This window comes from Brienomyrus brachyistius, chromosome 23 (assembly GCF_023856365.1).
Source record: "Brienomyrus brachyistius isolate T26 chromosome 23, BBRACH_0.4, whole genome shotgun sequence".
Taxonomy (NCBI): domain Eukaryota; kingdom Metazoa; phylum Chordata; class Actinopteri; order Osteoglossiformes; family Mormyridae; genus Brienomyrus; species Brienomyrus brachyistius.
This window is the reverse complement of record NC_064555.1, coordinates 9,673,822-9,696,857: the sequence shown is the minus strand read 5'-3', so window position 1 is coordinate 9,696,857 and position 23,036 is coordinate 9,673,822. Positions and strand designations below refer to the sequence as shown.

The 23,036-nt window shown below is 50.5% G+C and overlaps 1 protein-coding gene across 1 annotated transcript; it reads right to left on the bottom strand.

The window, feature by feature from the left end:
* On the bottom strand, positions 1 to 23,036 carry trpn1 (transient receptor potential cation channel, subfamily N, member 1). The gene is made up of 28 exons (XM_048994407.1): positions 22,597 to 23,036; positions 22,203 to 22,304; positions 17,025 to 17,120; positions 15,725 to 15,838; positions 15,373 to 15,477; positions 14,144 to 14,242; positions 13,964 to 14,065; positions 13,784 to 13,885; positions 11,758 to 11,856; positions 11,439 to 11,639; positions 11,173 to 11,274; positions 10,790 to 10,888; positions 10,563 to 10,691; positions 9,932 to 10,060; positions 9,665 to 9,781; positions 9,340 to 9,438; positions 8,935 to 9,135; positions 8,306 to 8,404; positions 8,020 to 8,226; positions 6,902 to 7,003; positions 6,718 to 6,816; positions 6,450 to 6,599; positions 6,150 to 6,257; positions 5,645 to 5,842; positions 5,147 to 5,353; positions 2,778 to 4,134; positions 2,230 to 2,376; positions 1 to 2,149 (listed from the first exon to the last, which is right to left on the bottom strand). The coding sequence occupies exons 1-28, from the start codon at positions 22,741 to 22,743 to the stop codon at positions 2,007 to 2,009; spliced, it is 4,860 nt and encodes a 1,619-aa protein (XP_048850364.1). The 5' UTR covers positions 22,744 to 23,036; the 3' UTR covers positions 1 to 2,006.

The following is a 23,036-nucleotide window of genomic DNA, read 5'->3' as shown; positions in this document are numbered from 1 at the left end:
TACAATCAATTTGCTATATTTGTTAAGATATGACAGGTCCAATCAGCCGGAGTGGCTTTGTTAGCAGTTGGAATTAAATTACTGACCTGAATCAGATTGCAAAGGAGTTTTTTCAGAAGTCATTTGCAAAGGAACATGAACCTTTGACTAAGATTTAGTACGAAAGAAACATTTAGTACAAAGTTCTTTACAACCCTTTGTAAAAATGACACCAGGTATGTTCAAAGCTTTAGTGCATTACTTAATTATGCTAAAACCCCATTACTAACTATACACTCTTGTGCAAATTAATTAAAACAAGTTGTCACATAGACATGTATGCCGTGGCCTGGGACCTGCTGTTCTGCACAGTCAACAGGGCAGAGAGTATGATGGACAGGGGAGGCGCTGTGTCCAGAGACTGGCAGGCCTGCTCGGGTGGGATCAAAGCTGGTTGGATGGACAGGGGAGGCGCTGTGTCCAGAGACTGGCAGGCCTGCTCGGGTGGGGTTAGAGCTGGGTGGATGGACAGAGGAGGCACTGTGTCCACATACTGGCAGGCCTGCTCAGGTGGGGTTAGTGCAGAGTGGATGGACAGAGGCGGCACTGTGCCCAGAGACTGGCAGGCCTGCTCAGGTGGGGTTAGTGCAGAGTGGATGGACAGAGGAGGCACTGTGCCCAGAGACTGGCAGGCCTGCTCGGGTGGGGTTAGGGCTGGGTGGATGGACAGAGGAGGCACTGTGTCCACATACTGGCAGGCCTGCTCGGGTGGGGTTAGTGCAGAGTGGATGGACAGAGGAGGCACTGTGTCCACATACTGGCAGGCCTGCTCAGGTGGGGTTAGTGCAGAGTGGATGGACAGAGGCGGCACTGTGCCCAGAGACTGGCAGGCCTGCTCGGGTGGGGTTAGTGCAGAGTGGATGGACAGAGGAGGAACTGTGTCCACATACTGGCAGGCCTGCTCAGGTGGGGTTAGTGCAGAGTGGATGGACAGAGGAGGCACTGTGCCCAGAGACTGGCAGGCCTGCTCGGGTGGGGTTAGAGCTGGGTGGATGGACAGAGGAGGCACTGTGCCGACAAACTGGCAGGCCTGCTCGGGTGGGGTTAGAGCTGGATGGATGGACAGAGGAGGCACTGTGCCCACAAACTGGCAGGCCTGCTTGGGTGGGGTTAGAGCTGAGTGGATGGACAGAGGAGGCACTGTGCCCACAGACTAGCAGGCCTGCTTGGGTGGGGTCAAAGCTGGGTGGTATGACTGTGCTTCAGGTGAATGGTCTGGGGTTTGGGTGCCTCCAAGTGTTATTTTGGGGTTTCCCCTCACAGTCCAAATTCATACTAAGGTTAACTGGAGTTACCAAATTCCCCATAAGCATGAATAGTGTGTGAGCCCTGCGATAAACTGGCATCCCATCCTGGGTTATTCCCATACAATTTTTATCAGTCCCACCAGGTTCTAAATTCAAGGCGATAAGTATGAATTAATGTGACTGTGATGTTCATCTTAACTGTAGCCAGACTGTCTGCATATCGACATGACAACTTGTTTCAAATAATTCGCAACGAGGTTTTCATGCATTACGGAAAAATGGTTCTATTTAAATGTTTTTAAACAGAATGTGATCTGTCGTGTTGCATCACAAAAATATATAACATAGAGGTTTCTTTCTAGAAGTATTCAGCATTTTGTTGAGGAGACACCTCATCAGATGAAACAAGCCTTCCTTAAAGTTTAATCGGCAGTATAGATCCTATATACTTCTGGGTATGTTTAGCCAAAGTTGCTTTACCATGAACCTCTCACATAATGCTTAAAGTACAGTGTCCAGTGAATCATGAACACAAATCAAAATTTGATGACTCTGGCTCTAACATGAGACTGTAAACATAATTTGTCTTCCTGGGATGGAGAAGGTGAGACAGATGGAGACAGGCAGGGCAGTAATACTGTCACACGTAGTCCGGTATCCTCCACCTTGTTAGGGAACCCTGTCAGAGGACCATGATCCAGGTTGGGTTGTGGAGAGTTCTTACTGGAAGATGGCATCCCTCTCCAGCAAGTTCTCATCACTCTGGCCCCTCAGGGCGAGGTAGCGCTGTGACACCATCTGCCAGTCTGTCACCTGCTCCACACGCACCTGCCCACTGGTCCTGGAGGGCCGTGCAAAGCCACCTAAATCGGGGAGACCAGGAATTAATGGGACACTAGCCATCACCCATGTGTCTAGAGACAAGGAAAAAAGTCTTACTTACCTTCTGGGAGAACCTGTGTTCTCTTGTTGCTCCTCATCCAGCCAATGGAGGTATTCGCCAACATGTCCAGAGACCTTGTTTCTGAGAGACCCTCAGTGTCCTCCTCATCAGTCATCAGGTCTCTGGCCTCAGAAGAGCAGACCTTCCCTGCAGACCACGGTATGGGAGAACTTACACCTTCTTGCATATAGTACACAGTACTCCCTCTAGTGACCTGGGTTTCCCAGTGAATGGCACTACTGGGAAACAAAATTTCTACCTTCCAACTACTTTTCCAATCCAAGGACATAACCGATCAGTCAGTAAGGACCAGAAGTAAGGGTACACACTGGACAGGATGCCAGTCTATTGCAGGGCAAATGTAGGTACAAACTCACACACTATTGGATGCCAATTAGCCTACCTGCGTGACTTAGTATTACAGGATGAAACCAGTAGTAATTGGAAAGAACCTCTGTGACACAGGGAGAACATGCAAACTCATAATCCAGTGCCAGCAATCCCCACTGAGCCACCATTATCACGACGTGATGAATGATTATGGTTACCTCCGTGTTTGCAGAGCACCTTGATGTAGAAGAAGAGGTTGGTAAAGAGGTTAAAGGGGGATGGGGTGCCAGACTTGCGGTTCATGTCCCGGATGAGCACGGCCCGGCCGAACTTCCACTCGGTGTCGGACTGGGCTTGGATTCGCTGGTAGGTGTCGCTCATCATGGCGATCAGCAGGTTGATGAGCACGATGACCGTCACCACCAGGTAGATCCCGAATACCACGCGGGTGACCACACCGGCGAATGCCGGGGACCGGCTCAGGGGCGGCATGGAGTCGGGCTCAATGAGGCCGAAGAGGGCGAAGAACAGCTGGATGGAGATATCCAGGGGCGTCTGTATGTCAGTGCTATTGTCTCCATCGGGGTCGCAAGTGAAGCCCACAGGATAGACAGGCTGGTAGACGGCCGAGAGAGTCATAGTGAACGCAGTGTGGAAGAGAACCAGGATGACCGCGAAGCGGCCCAGGTCCTTCATGAGGTCCCTGATGATGATGGCCCAGGGACCAAACAGGTGGTGGAAGGTCAGGAACTCCAGAAGCTGCACAAAGCTGAGTGTCATGGCAACCGCCAGGAAGATGTTGCGGGCGAACAGGCAGTGGAGGTGAGCGGGGGACAGGAAAGCGAAGGCTAGCAGGTGGCAGAAGAAGCCTACTGCCGAGAAGCCCAGGACGAGCAGTCGGATCCAGGCCAGGCCGGCTCGCTGTCCGGGCTGAGTCAGCTCCGACACCAGCATCCCCGACAACCAGAGCAGCAGCAACCACTCGCTCCAGTCTGGCCACAGGTGACCTTGGTGGATAGGGTTGACCGGAGGGTAGACTATGGTGAGGATGAAGAGAATCAGGAGAAAGATGTGCGACACCAGGTGACTCATGAACTTCACGATGGGGATGGTGCTGAAGCGGTGCCCAAGGGGCAGCGAGAGGACCAACCAGAGGGGGGGGCACGCCAACAGGCCAAAGAAGAGCAAGGCGATCCACCAGGACGGCCACCTGAGGCTGCCGTACCACACCTCGGTCAGGTGCTTCTGCACGGCCGGGTGTGAGACGGTGGCCTTCTGCTGGCCCTCGATGAGGCAGTCCAGCACACTGGCGCCGCGGTGGTCCACTGCCCGCAGGATGGCGGCGGTGCCCACGGTGCCCCCCGAGGCCGCGGTCAGCAGCTCGGTGGCCATGGCCTCGCAGTAGCGCGCCGCCGCCAGGAGGTCCACGGCACGCTCCTTCTCGCGCAGTGCCGCCAGGCCCAGCGCCCGCGACAGCTTCACGGCCGTGTCCAGCGGTGCCGTCGAGTGCAGCGCGAATTCCTGCAGGACCCGGTTGTTGTTCAGCTTCCCGCACACCATCAGGTCGAAGACGAACTGCGGAGGGAAGGCAGAAGGCCGTCACTAACACAGTTCGCATGGGGGACAGGTGGGACACCCCCAAGGATGGGAAGGCAGACGAGCTAAATCCATGGAGATCTGCACCTCTGGCCCTGCTCCACCCCCTGCAACCCAACCTGTGGTCCAAGGCCCTGCCTCAGCCCAGACACACAATAACATTTGCTCCCCCTAGATGCCCAGCGAAACCCTCCAACCCTGATCTATTAAAATCACTCCCACATACACAAATCATATGTCATAAAAGATTGAAACACTCTCCAAACTTGTTTCTTCCAAAATATGGTTCAAAATACTCAAAACTACACTAAAACGATTAGAAAATCTTATGTGAAGATTAGCAAATGCATTTATCTTCTATGATATTAAAGGCAAAAACTTTAAGACAGATTTTTTTAATACATTTTTTTTGGATACTACCCAACATATTAAAGCTTTACTACCCTCTAGTGGCAGGCTGTCAAAAAATTAAACAGCATACATTTATTTCTTTCTGAGGTTCACTGTTCCTATAAAACCATAATTAGTGGGCTAACAATCGATGTAACATTATGGTAAACAATAGATTTTATAATATGAGCGTATACGTGAGATTAGGACACACAAAGATATGGATGCAGATACGTGCATTAGGGGCTTTGGGCAGGGATAATGTAAAGTGCTTTGAGACAATGTAATGTTGTGTAAATGTGCTATACAAATAAAATTTAATTTAACTGACTTGAATAAGCAGGCAAGAGCACACACACACACACACACACATTCATAAGCACACACACATACACAGAAACACAGACATACACACAAACACACATTCATATACAAAGATACGCGCACATACATTCATAAACAGAGATAAACACACACATACACACAACCATACACAGAGATACACACACAGCGTAGAGGGCAGTTTTGCCCAGGTCCTGTTCTCCATCCTGTGTGGGGTGGGGGGTGCGGGGTGTGGGGTGCGGGGTGTGGGGGGGCCCACCTTCCTGTCCTCCAGCAGCCGCAGGGTGTTGCTTCCCCGGCATAACAGGAAGCTGACGGTGCCCTGGTGGTTCTCCTCCGCCGCGTACTGGATGGCGGTGCGGCCCTGTTGGCACTCCAGGCGAGCCGACGCCCCGCTCTCCACCAGGAAGCGTACCATGGCCAGGCGGCCCGCCTTGGCCGCGTAGTGCAGGGGGGTCCAACCGTCCTGCAGGGGGACACGGGCAGGCCTCAGAGCGGCGCTGCCGAAGCTACAAATCTCCCTCCAGGCCGAAACGCCTGTGTTTTTTATTTTTATTTTTTTACACGCGACATAAAAAAACCCAATAAATTCAGCTTGGCAGCCGGGAGCAAACACTGCGGTTTAAAAGCAGGCCAGACTAGTAAAGTTAAAGCATCATCTCCCCCACAATGCCGTAGGGATCGGCAGCTTGCGTGTCCGAGCTGCAGTAAAGCCAGGCGCACTGCCCGACGTGGCCTGGAGGGGGAGCCCTCTCACCTTGTCCGTGTGATTGGTCTCAGCCCCCTGTCCCAGCAGCACCCTAACCATGGAGATGTGCCCATTGGCCGCTGCCAGGTGCAGGCAGGTGCGTCCCTGCCGATCCTTCAGCTGCAGATACGAGCTGGACTTGCTCAGTAAGAGACCCACCACCGCCGTGTGGCCGTTTTGGGCGGCCAGGTGCAAAGGGGTGGATCCCTGGGATGGGGGAGGAGGGGTAGGAGAGTGTCAATCAAACAAACTTCCTGTTTATGACAGGAAGGCACAGGGAAGCCAGAGACTGCAGATCAGTGGAAAAAGAATTTGACGAATGAGAGGAAATGTGTCATGTTGACGGTTTGATACTTAGCAGGAGGGACATTTATGTGCGTGAGAACGTGACAAAAGGCGCACCCTGATTTCAGAGTGAGCAGCGTGAATTCAGCGTGGCGGCTTGGAAAAGTGCCATTCATTGCAGGATGGGCGCTACCAGTGTGTTTTATGGGAGACATGAAGGGGGACCTGCCTGTACGTCCGTCTCCGCGTCCGCCTGCACCCCGGGGTAGTTCAGCAGCAGCCGCACTAGGCTCTCGTGGCCGGACTGGGCGGCCAGGTGCAGGGGAGTGTACCCGGACTGGAGACGGCACACAACACACACTCAAAGAAACATTCTGTAAATCCACTGCAAATTGCCTTTCCGTCTGTATGACAGGATTGTATTATAAAAGAACACGGGAGGAGGACTGTTCAAAGGCGGAATTGCGTCGCCAGTAGGCGTGTGGAGAATTGTGCCCGTTGCGGGACAGGGAGGCAGGACTGCTAGTACCTCTATGGGCAACTGATGGCGCGGCACACTGTCCCGGTTGCTGGCAGAAGGGGGCTCACTGCGCATGGTGGCCGGCACCTTGGTGAGGATCTCCCTCACGAAGTCCACCTGGCCGTAACGGGCGGCAACGTGGAGGGCCGAGAGTCCCGACTGAGATCCAGACGCGCGGAAACACACACACACACACGCAACAGAACACGCGTTACGAAGGCCTGAACGCTTCCGTGCTGGGCCTCTCAGTCTGGATACTGTAGCGGCAGCACGTTACCTTGGTGCTGCTAATTTTCCAGGAGATGCTGCCCTTGAGCTCCTCCAGCACGTGTGTGTGTCCGTTCTTGGCCGCTAAGTGAATTGCAGTCATCCCGTCCTGCAAGGTACCTACAAAGTGAGGCAAAGCACTGCACTGCGTCCCCCAGTGTACTTAGGCACAGGAACCACGGGGAGTTACTCACAGCGTTTTCCTCGGCTGCAGATGCCCCTGCCTCCAGCAGTACCTTAACCACCTCAGAGTGACCCCCGCTGGCCGCCAGGTGCAATGGACAAGAGCCCTTTGTCTGAAAAGAGTGTAAAATAGGAAGTAGTGGGAGGGGTATAGGAAAAGGGGTGTGGTTTAGAATAAGAAAGGGGTGTGGTTTCAGTTAAATAAAGGGGGTGGGGTTTAACATAAGGAAGATGGGAGGAGCAAGACTAACACAATCAAACCCACTGCAAGAACCAAAAATCTTTCGGACTTTAAGTGGAAAATAGTTTCCTGGTAAATGTGGGTAGTGCCAGATGAATGTTTGTACGAGAGTAAAATATATATCAGTATGTCTGATTGGGCGAGTGTGAGTGGGAGGGGCTCTAGATTGCATTTTGCCCACATAATCGTTTCAGTATTTGGAGTACAAAGACAGGCCACTTTGTAAATCTTCCCACGGTGGAAGGAAAGGGGCGAGCGCATCTTTCACAACCTCATCTAAAAGTTAATGGCTAACATGCTGCTGTGGTCTAGCTACCCAGACGATCCCGCAGTTTTGTGGCCTGCGTGTCCCTGTCCCAAAACTAATGCATTTCCCATGGAGATTTAGTGCGGCTGCATGGCCGAGCCCCCCTTTGCTGACGCAAAAGGCCTTTTAAATGACTTCATTTATTAAAATTACGACATCACTGGAGAAAAGTCTATCGTCTGGCTTCATGGCGTATCGTGTAATTGCCTCTGTAAATGGTTTCCGTTTGTGAGGCGCCAGCCCACAATCTTTTAACGGGGCTCCTGTGCAGAGACCTTAAGCTCGGTCTTGAGGTTCTCTGTCTGATCAGCTTCACCACCATACTCTCATAGTATGCACAACATCGAATGCTAGCCATTTTGGTTCTTTCTATAACATACTTTAAAGTACTTTGCTAATGCTACAGCCGTCCAGCGAATGTCGGTTTGAAGCGTAGTTGCAAAGCTCAGCCTCCTGCAGACGTTTGCATTTGAATTTATCCACTGAATATTCCTGCTTTGGCTAAAAAAAGCCTTAAACTCCTCCACTGTAGATGTAACCCTCCAGACCCCCCTGATCGAAGGAGGGCACCCTGGCCTGACCTTGTTGTGGGGGGATGTCATACCCCCCTTGTTGAATTTCAGGAGCTCCTTGATTACGGCCACGCTGCCCTTAGAAGCGGCAATATGGCCGCAGGTGGCTCCCTCCACGTTGGCCAGTGTGGCCAGCTCGGGACGGTGGTTCAGGAAGAGCTTCACCACCTCGGAGTGGTCGTTCTCCGCCGCCAGGTGCAGGGGGGTCTGTCCATGCTGGGGGGGGGGAGAAAGGGGCTGGTTACTCTCGAGGGGGTCCCGGGGCATGTGCCCTGCTGGCAGGGCAGAGACTCACCATGTCACAGGCATTGACGTCGGCCTTCATGTTGAGTAGACAGCTGCAGACGTCAAGCTGTCCTCTGGCAGCAGCTAGATGCAGGGGTGTCTGTTTGTTCTGTGGAGAGACGCACAGAAGGTGTCGGAACTAGATAATAATGCTAGCTATGCTTTTCTCAGACTATTTCACGCACATTTAGGTATGATACAAAAACATTAAACAGACAGTACTATAGTTAACATACAAAGCATGATGAAGTTCAGCTGAAGCGATATGTGCAAAGCAGTGGCTGCCAACAGGCTGGTCTCCAAGACATTGCTAATCGTTTGCGGCACCTTCACATCATCCAAAATCTACTGCCCCACCCTGGTCTGCAACCAATACTCCCGTCTGGTGACTTGGTAGCTTCCCGAATAATATTAATTGTAGAAGTAGCTCTCATGGTAAGGTTGGAGGCCGCTGGTGTAAAGAGTACTTCTCAGCCAGGTTTGTATATTCACCTAACCTTTTAGTTTTTTCCAGGTCAAAGTTGACATGCTGATATTTTGATGGAATCTCATGAGCAATAGGTAGCAGAACCTGAACACCAGCAGACTGTCGTTGATTTGATGCGGACAGGCAGAGGTGCAACGCATTGAGGTTCTCACCAGGGACAGAGCGTCGATGCTGGCCTGGTGCGTCTCCACCAGCAGCTGCACGAGCTGGGTGGAGCCGCTCTGGGCGCCTAGGTGAAGCGGGGTCATGCCCAGCTTGGTTTTGGCATTGACGAAGGCCTTGTGGGAGAGCAGGATGTCAGCGATCTCCTCGTGGCCATGTTCCGCTGCCAGGTGAAGGGCGGCCTTGCCGTGCTGAACACAGGAAAACACAACAGGAATATCATCATTACCTCGACAATAGTGACACTGCGGTAGACGTGACGTGACTGTTTGAGAGAGACCAGAAGAGAAGCTTTATGTACAAATCACACAGGGTTTGAGTCTTCTTGAGATTTCCACTGCAAGTTACACAGAACTCCCAGAGAAAATTCCTGTAAATTCCCATGGATGTCTCACCTCATCAAAGACGTCCACCCGGGCTTGGCTCTCGAGCAGGATGGTGACTACCTCCGTGTGGCCCTTCTCGGCAGCCAGAAGCAGGGGTGTCCAGCCATTCTGACAGGACACAGCAGCACACAGTCCTCAGCACCACCCACCCACTACCAAAAACGTGCATCTTCTCTTGTCGAGCTTTTCACACTTGAGCAAATGCTCGCCAACGACCGGAATAGGATTCTGAACCTCGTGACAGTACTATAATAAAGGTGGAACGGGACATGAAAGATGTGCTTCGTTGAGAAAGGGTGGGCGGTGGGAGGGGGGTGGGGGTGCAGTTCAGTACCTTGGCCAGCTTGTTAACAGCCTGCTGCACCTGGCTGAGCTTCACATTGGTGAGAATCTCCTTTAAGATGCCAGTGTTACCAACCCGGGCACAGTAATGCAAAGGGGTCTCCCCTGTCTGTGGAAAACACAGGCATTCCATCCAATTGGGTGCAGGACATAAACATAAACACACACACACACACACACACACACACACACACACACACACACACACACACACACACAGAGCCCATTTCACGCGCTACACCCAGGTGGTTCGCAGTACCCTTCTAGTGGCCGCAGTGACGTTTGCGTCATACTCCATAAGGGTCTTGATGACGCGGATGTCTTCTCCTTCACAGTGGGTCATGTCCGTCTCGAGCTCTGCAGCCAGGTGTAATGGCGTCTCTCCTTCCTCCGGTCAGAAGGCAGGGCAAACAAAGAGATGAACGCCAATAAACCTAGAGTTTTCTGCACACTGCCTGGAACGCTGAAAGGACTGATCTCCAGAATTTTTTTTTATAGTGGTAAAAATCTGATATTTTTATACACCGTTAAAAAATAAAATAGTATGAAGTCTGTGCATTCTGCTCTGACACTTGGACAGCACTCAGATGAGGTCTAGAACAGTGTGTGCCTGTGTTCTACAGAAGGCGTCCTGTGCTGTAGGTGAAGGAGGACAACGTGACGAAGGCTTCACAGCTCCGTCCGCTAGATGCGGCACCAGGCAGCCACACAGAGGCGCCAAATCCTTGCACAGAGACTCTCAGTCGGTGGCAAGAAAGCGCATGAATATTGTGATTCGCCATGCAGCGATTCTGACAAGTTTCCAGAGGAAGAAGGGAGCTAACATAATTCTGCACGACGAGCGACGGCCCGCCCACCATTCAACTGGATGTGCCTCTTCTGCGGCTCACCTGGTTCTCCTGGTTGGCGCATTGCTGGGCCTCATCACGGCCCATCTGACTGGCCAGGTAGGCGAGGATCTCCTCCACCACGCGGGCGTGGCAGTGGCGCACGGCGACGTGCAGTGGGTTCTCCCCAGCCTTGGGAGGTGGGGAAAGTGCAGGATTTGCACCGGATTCGCGCGAAGGCGACCCAACATCGTCACCCGTCAGATGCGCCGTGGAGGTGGGGCTGTTACCTTAGAGCGCCTGGTGAGATCTCCACCCTCCTCAATCAGGGCCCTCAGCATCTGCAGGTTGCCATGGTGAGCTGCTTTGTGCATGGCTGTCTCCCCATTCTACAAATCGAGGTGAGCCGTTAACAAGGACGAGCCCAAATCAGGGCTAGTTAGGTAGCCGTGTAGCTCAACATGTAGCGCACTGTGCTAACGAAGACTAAGGGCATGGGCTCAAATGCCAGAGAATACATGACTCTTTCCATTACTCTGGATGACGCCATAAACACTGAGTTCAATTCTCCTAGATTATTCAAAAGGCTCTGTAATAAGAGTCATGGCCGGTCGTGTATTTGGTGGTATTACCAGTTAGGACTGGATATGGGTTATCGGCAGAAGCCGCTGACCTCCTGCCGCGCGTCGACGTCAGCCCCGCTCTTCAGCAGCATCTCTGCCACCCTCTCGCCTTCCTTCACTGCGGCAGCGATATGTAGGGGGGTCTCCATGGCCTTTTTCGCGGCATTTCAACAAGTCGCGGGACAGAGGCGCAGACGGGTCACAGCATCGACAGTAATGAAACATCACAGGTCACAGACGTGGCTGAAGCTGGCCATCCGTCACGCCACATAAGGCGGAGCCCCCAGGTCGCCATGGCTACCCCGCCCCTGCTCACCTTGCCCCCTTTGAGCTGGACCTGCGCCCCGAAGCCTAGCAGCATCTGCACCACCAGGGGCTTGCAGTTCTGCACGGCGACGTGGAGCGCAGTGTAGCCATCCTTGGTGGTGGCATCCACTTGCGCCCCCTTGAGGAGCAGGGCCTTCACTACAGCCGTGTGGCCGCGCTTGGCGGCGGCGTGCAGGCAAACGGCACCCGACTAGGATGAGCAAAACACATTTATGCTAGAGCAGATTCAATGACCGGGCTTGTACTGCACCACTGCGTAGAGACCCGTGGGTGCCGGACGCTTCCGTACGGCAGTGCCCGGGATTCACCTTGTTGGGCATGTGCAGGGGCACGCCTTTCTTCAGGAAAGCCAGTGCAGTCTCGGGATGGCCGCACTGGGAGGCGATATGCATGAGGGTACTGCCATCCTGCGGAGTGAGAACCCGGCCGTGTGAGGAGGAGCAGGAAGATGAGCAGGAGGAGCAGGAGGAGGAAGGGAAGCTTGATGCGCCGTGAGGGGACACATTAGCTTATTCATATAAACCTGTGACCTCCACAGTGCCCCTGGAGGCCAACGTGCCACACTGCTCCTGGACTGGTATAAACCTTTTTATACCACGCCTCCGATGAATTCTCAAATCTGATTGGTCAGAAGGGTGCTGATTAATATCTCTCTTAAAGCGCACTTGTAGTGCCAGTCAGGTGATTCACAGCAGCAAATCTATGCACGATTTTAATCTATAATTTTAACATTACTTAGCAGACACTGTAAAAGAAAAGAAATTGCTATAAACTATTTAGACAGCAACAGTGCCTCAGGCTGAAGACCAGGACCAGTGATTAAAAACCAACATGATTTACTGATGTAATGCACTTGTAGTCCAGTCATAATTTACTGTTCTGTGTAACCTGCTTAAACTTGATAGTCATGTTTTAACAATTGATAAACAGTAAACAACTGGGGTGTTACCCATCATGCAGCTGAATTAATAAAGCAATGTGTGAATATATATGCTATATGGACAAAAGTATTGGGACACACCTCTTAATCATTGAATTCAGGTATTTCATTCACACTCATTGTCACAAGTGTATAAAAATCAAGCACCTAGAAGTGTAGTGAACTGTACAAACATTTGTGAAAGAAGGGTAGTTCTGAAGAGCTCAGTTGATTCAAGTGTGGTATTTTCATAGGATGCCACCTTTGTTTGTGAATTTTCTTCCCTGCTAGATATCCCATGGTCAACTGGTATCATCACAAAGTGGAACTGTTTAGGAACAACAGAAACTCAACCAGATCATCAGGGTCAATGAGTGCTTGGGTACATCACACAAAAAACAAAGAGCTCTATTGACTCAATAACTGCACAGATCCAAACTTCCTCTGGCACTAACCCCAGTACAAAAACTGCGCTGGGAGCTTCATGGAATGGGCTTCCATGTCTGAGCAGCTGCATGCAAGCCTTACATCATCAAGCACTATGCCAAGTGTCGGATGGAGTTGCGTAAAGCACACTGCCACTGGACTCGGGAGCCATGGAAATGTGTTCTGTTGAGTGATGAATCACACTTCTCTGTCTGGCAGTCTGAGTCTGGGTTTGGCAGATGCCAGGAGAACGTTACCTGCCTGACTGCATCGTGCCAGCTGTAAAGTTTGGTGGAGGAGGGATAATGGTATTGGGTTGTTTTTCAGGAACTGGACAAGGCCCCTTAGTTCCAGTGAAGGGAACCCTTAATGCTTCAGCATACCAAGACATTTTGGACTTTTCTATACTTCCAACTTTGTGGGATCAGTTTGGGGAAGGAAGGGCCTTTTCTGTTCCAGCATGACTGTGCCCCAGTGCACAAAGCGAGGTCTATAAAGACATGGTTGGGTGAGTTTTCTGTGGAAGAACTTGACTGGGCAACAAAGCTGTGACCTTTGGTATGAACAGCAATGGATACCTTCACATCCAGCAAGACATCACAAATGCTCTCCTGGATGAATGGGCAAAAATTGCCACAAACACACTAGAAAGTATTGTGGAAAGCCTTCACAAAAGAGTGGCAGCTGTCATAGCTGCAAAGGGGGGGGGGTCTCCATATTGATGCCTATGGATTTACAATGGGGTGTCATAAAAGCTCTTGTAGGTGTAATGGCCAGGTGTCCCAATACTTTTGGCCATATAGTGTATATTTATTTACATTTCTTCGTCTCTACAGTTGACTTGTCATGCATTAACATTAACCCTCACATGGCTTACAGCTCATTTTAAAAGCTTGAGGTATAGCCAAAGTTGAACAGAGTTATGATGTCATGTGGTAACTATGGGTTACAATAGTAAGAGGGCCGTGCGGCCTCCCGTAGATCAGCACCTTGGTGCGTGCCAACACGTTAGACTTGAACTTCTCCGTCAGGACCTCCACCACGTTTGTGTGGCCACGTTCTGCGGCGATGTGCAGAGGAGACCGATCCATCTAGGTGGGGGAGGACAGTGGTGAGCCACAGGGCTGACCGAAGCGACCCCCTCCCTCTCGACCGGCCCCTGCCCCCACCTTATCCGCAATGTTGGGGTTAGCCTTGCACTGGTAGAGGAACTTGAGCAGGAGCTCGTCTCCCTCCCAGGCGGCCACGTGGAGAGGCGTCTGCCCTTCGTCCTGAAGATGGGACGACACGGTCAGTGGCTTGTGGGCCCTGAGATGCGGCTGGCCGGCACGAGCGGGACAGGCGCTTACGTTCTGCAGGTCCACGGTCGCCCCAAGCTCCACCAGGATCTTGGCCATCTCCACATCTCGTCTTCTGCAGCAGATATGGAGAGCAGCATCTCCTGAACCCTGATGTGGCCCCACGGAGGGCACGGGGAACACAGGCACTCAGCAAGCCGCACACACTCTTGAAGAATATTTCATTACATCATTTTGGCCCGTTTCTGTTTAGAAATTATACTATTAGCCAAACTAACTGAAACACCTAGCATTTTGAGCATTACGCTTTAAAACTTTACTACACGAATACTGCCAGTTACGCTTATAACCAATGAAAGAATGTTACAAAAATCATGCATTGGACGATTAAATAAGTAACCAGAGCAACAGTTGAATTAAGTTCTGTAATCCCTAAAATTGGATTACAGCCAATTTTGGCCACTAGTATAAGGTTGCACAAGTAAACGTGTAAGACCAACCCTATTTACCCACGTATCTCATCATTTTTATGAAAATAAGAAAATACATTATGTATTCTCTGTTATGTATCGTATGTTCTTAGTTTTGTATTTTTAATTTCTCTCTTAGTGGTTGAGTAAAGCACTTTGTGACTTCTGTCTATGAAATGCACTATACAAATAAATTTCACTTACTCACTTAATGATTTAGGCTGAATAAAAATTTGCATTGAATTTCCTGGGCAATCATTTGAAAAAAAACAAAAACAGGAGAGAAGCGGAGAAACCCGTAAAAAGTGGAATACGATGATTTGGCTGGACAGCGACAGGCCCCTCAAACGACACGGCACTGCCTTTAGTAGCAGTTTGAACTTATCTGATTTTCAACAGAATTTATTGTGGATTTAATCATAACTGGAAACTGATTTTAAAACATTTTTTTTCCCCATGTTGTAGGAACATATTTTATGGCGCTATTAAAGCATGTTTGATAACGTCATTAAAATACATTGTCAAATTAAAAGCAAGTATGGATGTTCTGACTGACATTCTGGCCTGTTTCTGGGCCGACCCAGGTCCGTATCTCCCTTTGAGACTCTGAAGGCCGATTGTTTCGCTCCAACAGCTTTGGCTCCACCCACTCCATCCACGGCTCCGCCACTGCTGGCTCACACCCATACTGGGAACCGGCTCTGAGCCCAGATGCCAGAACTGTGTCGTTAATTCTGCTTCGGGTCGAGGCGATTAAGAAAGGAGGGGAGGTGTGTGTGTGTGTGTGTGTGACCTGCACTGTCTGTCTACCTTCCTCTGGACTCTGAGCTGAGGTTCTGTCATGGCTCCAAGAAGCTCCTTCACGATGCCGACATTTCCCGCCTCGACAGCTAGAAACAGAGGAATGCAGCCGTCCTGAACAAGAACAATAAGAGCGAGCGGTGAATGCCTGTTTCCGTCATTCCCGCGGCAATCAGACCGGAAAATGGGGGATAATCCGGAGAACAACGGGGAGAGCTACAGGGCAAATACGCGTTCTGGCAAATACCTTCCAAATGATGACAATAAATGACGAATAAACAAGGCTAACTTGCACACAGGACACTGATTCCAAACGTGGTCAGGGTTGCAACGGCGGTGCCAGACTGCAGCTAAATGGTACCTTGTCTTGTACGAGGCGTGCCTCTCTGCTGGAAAACTTGAGCAAGGTCTGGAGAGCGGCGTGGGCACCGGCCGGGCGGGCAGAGGCACAGTGCAGGGCCAGCTGATCCTTGGCCTGAGTCACACAGAGCCGGGGAGTTGGGGGTGAGTCATCACGGTGTAACCCCAACGCACCCCGCATGCATGTCTGACGGAGATCTGCCCCGGCCCTTAACACGAGTTGCACTATGCTGCTGGTGTTAGCTTAGCGCTTTTCCCCGCTGGCACTTACACCCAAGAGGACAGCGGTACCCATTCTCAGTTTAGCTTTGCTAAAAGGGCTGAGTCAGTGAAGCTGTGTTTTGCCGTAGAAACTCCATCCTGGCTGGCAGGGATCGGGTAGGTGATGGGATCATGCTGAGAGGGGCCAAGGTCTCCCATTCGCAGTTTTCAGATTTTAATAGAGTGTCCGTCACTTTTTTCTCACGTAAAGGATGATGGGCTGCTGAGGCTGTGAGCCTCATTTCGCTGGTACATTCTTGTTTCTCTGAATTACCCCTCAGTTTGCTACCAGCCTGCCCCCCCCCCCCCCGACCCCCCTTCCTTTCCCTTCCCTTCCCGCCGATGCCCAGCAGAGTCATTGTCAAACTTGGCGGCCCCTTTTCCCGCCACGCCGCCTCCGTTGGCACGTGACGGGCATGCCAGCCCCGTTGCCCAGTCACCCTCCTCCTGGGTGCCGGGGCAGAGTGTTTGAGTGCCCAGGGCGAGAGGGGCGGGGTCTCTGCGGCAGCATGGGAATGCCCTTTAGCGCCAGGCAGAGACTCCGCCCCCTGGCTGGCTCCCCACCTAGGAGGGATTACCCGCAGCCGTCCTCCGCCAGGGATCTATTCAACTCCACGGCCATCACTCTCTTTCTGAAATTCAACAGCATGGGGGGGGGGGGGGAGGGGCGCTGTTCCCACTGTTAGCTCTCCCTGAACAGCCCCCCTCCCTGAACTACCGCCAATTATGGCAGCGGAGTGATTGTGATCCCCATGGAATGATCCTCCTCATTCACTCTCGTTTATGGCCCTGTAATGTGACCGTCTGACTGTTGCAGGTGAAGGTTTGGCCTGCCAGCGGGTGTGTGACGCTAACGAGCTACGCTAATGCGGGCGTCGGCCTCGACTCGGCCGGAGACGGGAATACGAACCCGCCGTTCGCGGGCTCGGCATCCGCAAGCCACAAGACAACTCTGACGACATGAGAGTACTTACACTGAAAAGGACACTGTTAGTCACGCTAGAGAGGGAAGGGCGTGGGGATGTGGTGCAGGTACCTACCCCTCCCAGCGCGTTGGGGTCCACCCGCTTCACCAGCAGCCTGATGACCTCCTCCTTGGAGTGTGTGGCAGCCACATGCAAAGCGGTTCGCCCATCCTATGGGGTGGGGGCATGCAATAAGGGGCACATCTTAAGACACGCCCAATCCACGCCTGGCTGGCCGACCCCCCCGATATGGCATAGAGCAGGTCTAACAAAGTCAGTGAAGCCTGTCCTCCTGTGGTATAGCCAAGGCCAGGAGGTGGCGCCGGTGAGCATTACCCTCGCCTGCTGCTTGGAGGTGTCACTTTGGCACATGGGAGGCAAACAGATATTACTGCAAGGTGGCCGAGGGGAAAATCCGCCAAGCCGCAGATTCCAAAAGGGTGTCTGTCACGCTTTGTGGTGCAAACTTCACGACTCATATACCCAAAGCACCTTGATCCTCCTCATCACACGCGTGGGGGGAGGGGGGACTGTGACTTTGAAATTCTAACACTAGGGGGGAGTTTTATTGACCCTTTTATGAAAAAACATCTGCTTGCTTCCTGGCTGTTGGTGGGAAGCTCTGGGTTTTTTTTCCAGTTTGACCGGAGGCACCAGAGTGTGCATTAATTACACAGCTATTGTTTACTTACACAAAAGGTACAGCTTTGTAACGAGACAGCGTTTTTGTCCCTTTATTTATTCATATGGGCGTTTCTGGAGGCTCTGTTAACTATAAAGGGGCAAGGTTCTCCTCCTGGAGTTTGAGGACACCACGAGAAACGCATCTGGCCCTGGCAAACTCAATAATGGTCTCGATTGTAGCTGCTGAAATGTTGTCAATGATAGAAGGTCCACAATGGTTTGTATTTCCTTTTACTAGAGACAGTGGAAGACCGTCACAGGGCTCACACTCACACACCATGAGCAGTTCAGTGTTACCCAGACAGGGGGCGCTATGCTGGTCCATCACTGGGCTCACACTCACACACTACAAGCACTTCAGGGTTACCCAGGTAGGGGGCGCTATCCGGTCCATCGTAGTGGCTGGAGTAATTCCACAGGGCTAGTGATGACTGTTCTGAATAAGCCAATTCATTTGAAAGTAACAGGTAACTTGCAACATCTATATTCTTACAACAGGGTTCATAATTTTATTGATATAATTAGAATTTTTAGGAAAGGCAAGGAATTAATGCATTTATAAAACAAATGATCGCATGTGGCGATATGATTTGCTCTCCCGATTTTACATAATCACCTTGTGCACCAACGCTGACAATGCCCAGCTCCGGTCCTGTGACTCTCCATGGGAGATTTCAATAAAACCCACATATCATCTCAATTTACGCTGGCGAGGCGATTTATTTTTCCCAATTTACTTCCAACAGCTTCAAACAAATTTGATGAAATTCAGACGTATGCTAATGTTCGCCTCAAATTTCCCATACAAGGTGGTTCCACTCAGCTACTCCTACAAAGCGTAAAAATATGCGACTGCTAAACGCGCCGCAACGTCCTGAGAGCTGCGACTCAGACGTGCCGAGGGTCCAGGGCTCGGCCGATCGACCACAGATATTCCACACATTCCAGTAAAGAGAGCAGTTTGTCTTGGTTTGGGTCTGGGTCCATGAGAGATTTCCCCCCCCCCCCCGCCCTCCCCGAGTACAGGGTGAAACTGCGCAGTGAAATTTGCAGAGGGGGGTGTGGGGTAGGTGCTGGCAGTGAAGCATTACTACTGCATGGGGAGGACAGTCCTAACCCACTGAGCCATACCTCGTCACAAACAAGCCCATTGTAACTTCAGATTTGTTTCAAAACTGAGCAGTACTCGACCGACGAATGACTCCGGCCTGCCGAGCGCGTGGATGTATTGCGAGGAGAGCTTCATTCCTTGGTTATCAAGGCGGAGGGGAAGCTTGCGGCCGCCTGTCCCCCGGGAGAGGGGCGCTCTCCTGAAAGGCGGCATTCCCAGCACTCTTACAGCTTTACAGCCCGAGTAATTTGCTGAAACTTTATAGCGAGGAACACCGCAGAGCAGGAAGGGGGCCGCTGAGAATCCCACACCGTTACTGGTCTCCGCGCGCTCGCTCTGAAGGCAAAGGCCCCAAAAGCGAATTAAAAGAGCCAATTTGGGGTACGCACTTAACCATAGCTAATCCAATTACCTAATTCGCAGCACAAGACATAAAACTCGCAACCTCTCCCATCTAAACTGGTCTGGTGCAAACAAAGATGGCAACAGCGTGTAATAACTTTTTCCAAAAGTTTCCAGAAGAGAACTTGATATGCGCCATAATGTGTAAACAAGGGCAGAATCACAGAATGCTGACCTCAGCGGTGAAACCGAGAAGAATGAAATTCCTCCTCCTTCCAGCCTTCCTGTCTGAATCAGAATTCCCCAAACACATGGATCTTTTTATTCTCCCAGATCCATACATCTCTATTGGGGCCGGAGACGCCTGTATGACCTCACCGGTGAAAACTGCTTTCTGGTTTTGTGATCCCCGGCCTACGGCGAAATGGAGGGCCTGCTTTGGCATGGGCTGACATCCCATCCAGCCGCCCTTCCGATGCAGCCCATGCCAACCTCACAAGCCTTGTTCAGAAAAGGCACAACTGAGCCACGGACCGGCGGTCAGGAACCGGAGCTTTGGGCACGAGTCGACGTCTCGAAGGTCTGCGGTGATCATCAATCACGTCTCCTCCAAGTAAAACCCCCACCAGCTGAAGACACATCATTACAGACGGCCTGACGATTTTGTCCACAGACAGCGAGATTATGCGGTTACAATATATTACATTTCAGCTGCAGTAAGTATTTATTGATGATGAAGGTTTCTTTGAATTAATTCAGCGAAAACCAGCTTGAAGAACTTCAGAAGCACTTCCAAACTTCTCAGAAGGTCTTAGTCAAAGTCAATCCACTCCCGGCGTGTTCCACGTTACGTTCATCCATCTTCCATAACCCGTTATCCCAAAACAAAGACTGTGCTGTTTCACAGACACGTTAAAGGAACTTTGTTCAGACAAAGAGCCTCAGATTGAAAGTCTGGTGCTTTAGCAGTTGACCTCTCTGAGCTGTTGAATGACACATTATGTCATAATGCACATAAGAGAATGACACAACAGCAGATTGTTGAGTGGGGTGTTGAATGAGCTCTATGATAATCTATAATTCAGTATTTTCGGAGCTGTAAATCTGTTCTAACGTCAAATGCCAGCCCATCTGGAAAATCTGTACACTATAAAACTCACTTTGATAACGCCCAAAAGTCCCCTTTGGGCTCCAGGCTGGGCCAAATGATGCCGTGCCCCCCTACCCTCCCGAATCAGAGCAGAATCTCCAACAACCCATTCTTCAAGGACACCCCCCACTCAAGGGGCATCAATCACGGCTGCAGACGTTGATGGATCGGCATGGACCTCGGGGCCCATTCAAAGCCATTATCAAGTTCTGCGGAGGATTAAAATGCACGTCTATGGTCTCCCTCCAGCATTCAGTCATAAACCAGACCTTTAATAAATCCATTCTGATGCCACATCCTGTTGTTATGCCGCTGTGGATTTAGTGACGGGATTCTGCGGTCATTCCATTTTCTGCTCTCAAGATGTTCCTAATTTTAATCCCCTCGGGCACCGAGGCTGCGCCTTGTATTGATTCAATTAATTTAATACTAAATTAAATTTCCATGCCACATCGACAATAATTGTTAGACTGGCATTTTATCCAATCCATATTAAGTGCCCTTATATTAAGGAAGAAAAAAGCATTGGAATGTAATAAGAATGTCTACTAGTAAAAAGGGTGCAGAGAAAATTATCCGAGCTTTTATTCCCCAATCACAATTAACACCAAGAGCCTAATTATTCAGCCATTTGGCAATTGAAAAGGAAAGTGAAAGTTTTTGCATTACAATTTGGGTTAAGCATTTCTCATTGTCTTCAGCAAACATACTGAAAGTCTATAGCTGGTATACTCATTTCTGGGTACGGCTTTCCTAATAAGGGCCAGCTGGGTCTCTGTCAGATGAGGGTACCCCCCCCTGCCAGAGGCATGGATCGTGGAGAAGCAGCCTTGCTACTCACTGTGAAGAGTGGAACACCCTGCCCTCCCCCCCCAGGCACACAAATTCTGCACACCCTGACCAGATCAGCCCCCCTAGAACAGCGTTTCCCAATCTGATCCTTGGGGACCCACAGACAGTCCACATTTTTGCTGCCTCTCAGCTCCCTACTGGTAGGAAAAATGCAGACTGTATGGCAGGGAACTGGAAGGGAGCAAAAATATTGACTGTCTGCAGGTCCCGGAGGACCGGATTGGGAAACACTGCTCTAGAACATTCCCCAATGTCCCAGACGGACAGACCACAGACGGCGGGTTGCCCCCACAGCAGTGGGCCGACGCAGAGCGTCACCCAGTCATGCAGCCGCTGCTGAATACAGACCCCTGCCTCTGTGGTTATTTTTTACGCACCATAAATAACCATTATACTCAACAAAACACTCACTAATGTACAGACCTAAGAGGAGCTCGTCTCATCCAGCTATGGATCAAATACACTGATCTTAATGCCGTTAACGACAGGCAGAGATGTTAAGAATTTATAACGTGGATGAATAACATATACGTAGTGATAATAATAGCAAAGGGGCCTCATGAAGCTCTCGGTTTCCTTTATAGAGACGATGTCCACTTTATCTGTACAGGCAGCAGTCACGTTTTGTTGGTTTGACACTCGGCGTACCGAACGCAGTGGCTCGAGGAGGATAATTGGCGTCTCGGGCAAAACCACCGGCGATATCCCTTAAGGTCAGCCGTAAAGCAGGCGACCTCATGCTTTACTGCACTAACCATTATCTCCCCCCTCAGTCTCCATCTGACCTTTTCCCAAAGACATAGACCCCCCACCCTCCCAATAGTGTTACAAAAACGTATTTCACAATGTGACTGTATAGCAATTTCAAACAGTAAAAGAAAACTGGAAAATTCGTGCAGGACGGAAAAATTACTAAATTGCTTAATTACTCTGCCGTTGCTTTTCGTTTACACTTAAAAATTGATAGAAAAAACATTATAGAAACGACTCATTTATTACAAGGAATACAAGAGTAGGGTCTATTGTATGAAGAGGAAATTGGAAAATTATTATTGCACGTACAGAAGTACTAACTTGCCATGCATTTAATCCGCCGTTGGTGTGCGGTTTGTACCTTGGCACGTTCATTCGGGTTCACTCCCAGCTCAAGCAGCCTCTCGATTATACTCAGCCGATTCTCTTTGACTGCAATCATGAGTAAACTCAAGCCGGACTCCTGCAATTATAAACCAAGTGAATGACTCCCTATCTGTCCCGTCGGATGCTCAATAACATGCATTTGCAGGAGTACATTTTTTTTTTAAATAATCGTATATAAACATAACTGTAAAAAGACGCAGAAGCAGGATTTAAAAATTACTTAAAACTATATAAAACAATGTAGGTGTATACATATTTAAGTAGGGAAAATACATTAGGCAATTAGTGATTGGTTACTATTTTAGAGTTAAAGAAAGCGAAACAACTATTGAAAGAAGTTGAAGGAAGATGGAGACGTGTTGATTCACCTCGTCAACCTGCGCGATGTCCGGCTCTCCTCTCTGTACCGCCCTGATGCTCTGCTCCACCGCAGCCCAGTCTCCGCGGAGCGCCAGCTGCAGCGTCCGCTGCCCAGGGGCGACCGGGGCGCCACTCACGCACCAGCTTTCGGACATCTTCAAATCCAGTATTCTAATAAAGGAGATCAACTACATTTAGCTTCCCGGCATTTTCAGGAAACTCGTCAAAGCGCTTTTCCCTTGTAATCTTTCGATGCAGACACTAATATTACGATTGTCCCGCTATTTGCATTTATGGCACATTATGGCGTTTTGACAGCGTGCAGCGTTAATTGACGCGACTTTTAGCGCGTTATTTAGAGGAAGACATAGACAGCGCTCAGTTGCTCTTGTCTCCGGTAATCATGGCCAATCTATTCACAGGGGCTAGTTAAACTTTTCTAACTCCG